At 50.7% G+C, this 5,991-nt stretch overlaps 1 protein-coding gene across 1 annotated transcript in view; it reads left to right on the top strand.

Moving 5' to 3' along the window:
* Positions 1–329: 329 nt before the first annotated feature.
* The window catches only part of MAP3K21 (mitogen-activated protein kinase kinase kinase 21), a 55,633-nt gene continuing 49,971 nt past the window's right edge, over positions 330–5,991 (top strand). Inside the window, exon 1 of the mRNA XM_017857715.1 lies at positions 330–1,449. Coding sequence (XP_017713204.1) covers positions 633–1,449 — 817 coding nt within the window. The 5' untranslated portion in view covers positions 330–632. The remainder of the gene's footprint in view (positions 1,450–5,991) is intronic.

Raw genomic sequence — 5,991 nt, 5'->3', positions numbered from 1 at the left:
AGGTGGTAGGGGACGGGCCCGGGAGCCGGGGCCTGGGGACTGGCACAGAAAAGGGAAGTGAACCTGGCGAGGGCGGGGCGGGCTGGTGCAGATGGTGGGGAAGGGTGGGGCGAACCCAGGAAGGCGGGCCCATAGGGCGGGCGCAGACTGGGCGCCCGGGACGGGTCAAGGAGGGCAGGAATGAACCTGGAGAGGCGGGGCGGCTGGGTGGAGTAAGGGCGGGAAGGCCCTGGGGACAGGCCTAGGGGGCGGGCCTGGCGGGGGGGCAGCGACGGAATGGACCGGAGGGGCGGGGCGGCCTGGCGGCGGCTAGGGTAGGGTAGGGTGGGGCGTCCCAGGATCTGGCTAAGGAGCGCGCGGCGGGCGGGCAGCAGGCCCTGGGCACGACCATGGTGGGACATCGCCCGCGGCTGCGAGGACCTTTGCGGAAGGAGAGGCGGCTGGGCAGGAACACTGGCCGAGGCCGGGCCCTTTGGGCAGCAAGCCCGTGATCGTTGCCGTCACCGATCGCGATTCCTTCCCCCTCGCCTTCCCCCGGCGCCGACTGCCACCCCGCCGGACGATGCGCGCCCGGGGCCGCCCGGGAGGCTGAGCCCAGCCTCCCGCTCCGCCTTCCCCGCACGGCTGCCCCCATGGCTTTGCCGGGCGCCGAGTGCGCGGCCGACACCCCGGTGTCCTCGGCCCGGGGAGCCCCAGGCGGCTCAGCGTCCTCGTCGTCCACCTCCTCGGGCGGCTCGGCCTCGGCTGGCGCGGGGCTGTGGGCCGCTCTCTATGACTACGAGGCTCGCGGCGAGGACGAGCTGAGCCTGCGGCGCGGCCAGCTGGTGGAGGTGCTGTCGCAGGACGCCGCCGTGTCGGGCGACGAGGGCTGGTGGGCAGGCCAGGTGCAGCGGCGCCTCGGCATCTTCCCAGCCAACTACGTGGCTCCCTGCCGCCCGCCAGCCAGCCCCGCGCCGCCGCCTGCGCCGCCAACCCCGCGGCCCAGCTCCCCGGTGCACGTCGCCTTCGAGCGGCTGGAGCTGAAGGAGCTCATCGGCGCGGGGGGCTTCGGGCAGGTGTACCGCGCCACCTGGCAGGGCCAGGAGGTGGCGGTGAAGGCGGCGCGCCGGGACCCGGAGCAGGACGCTGCGGCGGCAGCCGAGAGCGTGCGGCGCGAGGCTCGGCTCTTCGCCATGCTGAGGCACCCAAACATCATCGAGCTGCGCGGCGTGTGCCTGCAGCAGCCGCACCTCTGCCTGGTGCTGGAGTTCGCCCGCGGCGGAGCGCTCAACCGTGCCCTGGCCGCTGCCAACGCCGCCCCGGACCCGCGCGCGCCCGGCCCCCGCCGCGCGCGCCGCATCCCTCCGCACGTGCTGGTCAACTGGGCTGTGCAGATAGCGCGGGGCATGCTCTACCTGCACGAAGAGGCCTTCGTGCCCATCCTGCACCGGGACCTCAAGTCCAGCAACAGTAAGTGGGGCCAGGAGGAGGTGGGGGAAGACTACCTTCGTGCCAGCCTAGGGCGGGCCCCACAGGACATAGTACCAGATGGAAAGAGGCGGGAGTCAGCCTTAGGGCGCCAGCAGCAGGTCATGCCCAGGCCTTCAGGGCTTGGAGGTCCAGCTAGTCCTTGGTTACTTGCTTTGGGGCTGGTGACACGCTTAACCTTGACTTGCCTTTGGGTGCTTTTTAAAAAAGTTCAGACCAGACTTGTTTGTAGATGAAACATTTGTAAAATACCTGGATCTCCTAGAAACCTCAGGGGGCAGTCAGGCCTTTCAATACCAGAGGTGATTCATCTGGGTAGGACTTTGCAAACCGAGGCCTTCTGCAGATTATATGGAACCCATGACGGTCCTCGCCCAGTGGCCTTCATCAAAGTCCTCGAATGCACTCGAGGACGTCAACTTTACAAGTGCTGTATTGAGGTTGCTGTTTGCCTAACCAAAATATGACTTTATGTCTCTTACCTTTTCCAAAGACTTTTTTCATTCAAATGTCTCTCTATGGGCCGGGCGCGTGGCTCATACCTGTAATCCCAGCACTTTGGGAGGCGAAGGTGGGCGGATCAGCTGAGGTCAGGAGTTTGAGACCAGCCTGGCCAACATGGCGAAACCCTTTCTCTACTAAAAGTACAAAAATTAGCCCAGCGTAGTGGCAGGTGCCTGTAATCCCAGCTACTCTGGAGGCTGAGGCATGAGAATCACCCGAACCCGGGAGGCGGAAGTGGCAGTGAGCCAAGATGCGCCATTGCACTCCAGCCTAGGAGATAGAGTGAGACTCTGTCTCAAAAAAAAAAAAAAAAAAAAAAGTATCTCTACGTGAAATATGATTTTGTTATTGGTTCAATGGCTTCTTTTCTCCAGACAAGACGCATAGTGTGCACTATAATGCACTTTTGGGTTAATAACAAGTGCATTGTCCTTGTACAGGTACTTGAAACCCTGAAGACCTGGCCAGTGTCATTGATTTTATTTATAAATCAGGGTGGATTTTCCAGATGTCAGTAAAGAACTGACAAATGACTTAAATGCAAATCCTATGAAACTTTGCTGTATAAAAGAGCCTATAGAATTGCTGTTTAATGTTGGTTCTTTAATATTGAAGATCACTTCATATTCTTAGAATGAGATGAAATCCCATGAAAGGTTAAAGGATGCAGCCAGAACTGGCATTGGCCTACAACAGCTGGAGTCTTTCAATCCTGTGAAACCTGCTAGGACAGGAGCTAGCTCAAGTGAAAACATTGTCCCTAAAGAAGAGTGACAAGAAGAAATTTACTTGAAAATTACTAATGTAGCATTTTCACTGGGAATTGTAAGTAATTGGAATATTGTAGCTAAGCATAAGCATTAGGTTTTATTTCATGATCCTCCTTCCCCCCAAGTCTCTCTATCTCTTAGATTGCATCTGCTTAGGCGATGAGAGCAAAGTCTAACAAAATATGTTATTAGTGGTAGTGGTAGTGGTAGTGGTAGTGGTAGTGGTAGTGGTAGTGGTAGTGGTAGTGGTGTATTCTTAGTACTTTGACAGACCACGTGAAGGACTATAGCATTGCTTGCTTTTGAACTATGTTATAGTAAAAACAGAGTGCAATTTCCTAAAATACACTTTTCTTTCAATAATGTAATTTTTTTTCAATAGAATGGGTGACTTGTCCATGTGTCCCATACGCCCTCTTTCCAGTGGTGTCCTGAAAGCCTGTGTCTGCTGGGAGTTTTCTGCAGAACCAGGTATTTTAAGGACATCAACAGCACCATTCATTCCTTCCCCTGCCTCTTAGTAGTTGCAGCAACTCTGTGACAACACAGAACCCAACATTCTACAAATGTATCCAAATCATCAACACAAGCAAACACTTGGGTGGTACTGGTCCTTAGGCCAGTACTTACATCATACTTAGTTTTGTTTGGTTGCAATATTTTTCAAAGTTCACACAACACAGGGTAGAGAATGTTTGCTAATGTTTTTAAAGCATGTTTTAAAAAATGTTGATCCATTCCTATGGATTAACAATCCATAGGATTTATGGATCAAACAACAATCCATAGCAGTTAATGCAAATAGTAAATTTCTATAAAGTTCTATAAAATATAAATGTTTAAAGAACTCCTAATATTATTAAATGGTAATAAGAACTAACATGACCCTGGAACAATAACTATGGCCAAACAGTCTTTACCGATACCAGAAAAACTTGTATAGTGGAGTATAGACTACTGTATATTCAGTAGATATTGCGTAATTTGAAGGTGATTACATGCTGCTACTTAGTTTTTGAAAGACTTTTCAGTCTCAGAATAAATTGCCAAACTTCATGGAGTATTTTAATTTCTATAATTGTCAGGCAAGATTCTCTTTGCTTTAAATTGTTGCACTCTTATAAAAGACTTAATTAGCTAGTCACTAGGCTGGCCAAGTATTTGTTACAATATGACCATTATCATAGTTATTCAATTACTATAAAGTGAAAAATGTGACTGGGGTCTAGAATGTGCAAACCATGGTGCCTCACACATGGTCTTTATCCTGGATATCTGAGTTTATTTGTTCAATGAATAAATGCAGAGTTGACATTCTCTGCCGATATATGAAGCTATAACTTCTTGTTTAGACTTTTGAGTATAACAGATACTCAATTGCAGTATGTTTTGTTTGACTTTATTGGATATTTGCTAATGGTGGTAGTGAGTTAGTGATAACTTAAACAAGGTTTTAAAAATCAATATTGAATTTTATTTTCACTCCAAAGTGTACTCATGTACCAAAGAGCTAATAGCCAAATTCTAATAGCCAAAGAGCAAAGAGCCAAATTCAGTGGAAATCACTTTTTTTTTTTTTTTGAGACGGAGTCTCGCTCTGTCGCCCAGGCTGGAGTGCAGTGGCGTGATCTCGGCTCACTGCAAGCTCCGCCTCCCAGGTTCCCGCCATTCTCCTGCCTCAGCCTCCCGGGTTCACGCCATTATCCTGCCTCAGCCTCCGGAGTAGCTAGGACTACAGGCGCCCGCCACCACGCCCGGCTAATTTTTTTGTATTTTTAGTAGAGACGGGGTTTCACCGTGTTAGCCAGGATGGTCTCGATCTCCTGACCTCGTGATCTGCCCGCCTCGGCCTCCCAAAGTGCTGGGATTACAGGCGTGAGCCACCGCGCCCGGCCGGAAATCACTGTTTTAAACAAATGTTTAAATTTGTCTGGAGAATATGTTATTCTTGACAGATTTTCTTTTATCTTTTCTAGTAGATCTTCTTAAGTTTTATCATATCTTGTGGGGGAATATCTATGTCTAGATAATAGCTGATATGTTGTGAATGATATAAACAACTTTGTCCTTTTTCTAACAGGTAGCAACAGATTGAAAGTTGTGCCAAGTTAGCAAGCTTTAAGCGTCATTTATGTTTTAAATAAATGCTAGGCCCTGTAACTCCCTCCTGGATGCAAAATAAGTAGAAAATACTTTATATAAGTCTACCTATAGGCATCCCCCAGAGAACAATAGAAAGCAACTTCAGGTTACTGTGAAAATCGTCAGTGTTATATGCATTTGCAGAAAAGAAAAACATCGTGGAGAGCTGGAACTCATTTAACCCTTTTGGAATGCCCACCCTGTGCCAGTCACTCCGGGCCTCAGGGACACATGGCAAGCCAGACCTCAATGACAACAAATCTGCCATCATAGAGCTTAGTCTAACGGGGAAGATAGATGGCAGTCACGTAATCACAAAGAGATTAGTAAGTCCCGTCAAGAAAATTAAGCATGGTAAGGCGCGGAGAGTGGTAGCCTGGAGGATGGGGGTGCTGTTTCACACAGTGGCTCTCCAGGGAAGCCACTCCGAGAAAGGGCCATGAATTAGTCAAGCAAAGACCCAGGCAAAGGAAAGAGGAAGCAAAAACGAGCCTTCCATATTGGAGGTGTGAGGAGAAGGCTGGTGAGGAAAGGCACACATGGGGCGGGCCTGGCAGGCCTCCCTCTGCTGTGCACATGGAGGTTTCACTCTGAGTGACGGTACTGGCCTCTGTGGAGAAGGGACTGCAGTGGGCTCAAGTGACGGCTTTCAAGGTTGTCTGTATGAGAGGGGACACCGACTCTGCCCAGAGTGGTAGCAATGGAAGTATTTTGCAGAGAGGTTCCCAGGGGGCAGTGAAGATAAAATCTGCAACATAAGAATTACTAAGGATGGTTTGAAATATTAGAATTTCATTTAAGAGTTTTAAACGAAAACTGCAGAAGTGCAGGATTGAAATAGGATTGTGTGGCATCATTCACGAGCCGAGGCGGGTGGATCACGAGCTCAGGAGTTTAAGACCAGCCTGGCCAAGATGGTGAAACCCCGTCTCTACCAAAAATACAAAAAATTAGCCGGGTGTGGTGGCGGGTGCCTGTAATCCCAGCTACTTGGGAGGCTGAGGCAGAGAATTGCTTGAACCCAGGAGGCGGAGGTTGCAGTGAGCCGAGACCGCACCGCTGCACGCCAGCCTGAGCGACAGAGTGAGACTCTGTCTCAAAAAAAAAA

The sequence above is a fragment of the Rhinopithecus bieti genome, unplaced genomic scaffold, assembly GCF_001698545.2.
Source record: "Rhinopithecus bieti isolate Rb0 unplaced genomic scaffold, ASM169854v2 scaffold_46259, whole genome shotgun sequence".
Classification (NCBI taxonomy): Eukaryota; Metazoa; Chordata; class Mammalia; order Primates; family Cercopithecidae; genus Rhinopithecus; species Rhinopithecus bieti.
Note: the sequence above shows the minus strand (reverse complement) of the source record. Positions and strands in the feature narration are given on the sequence as shown.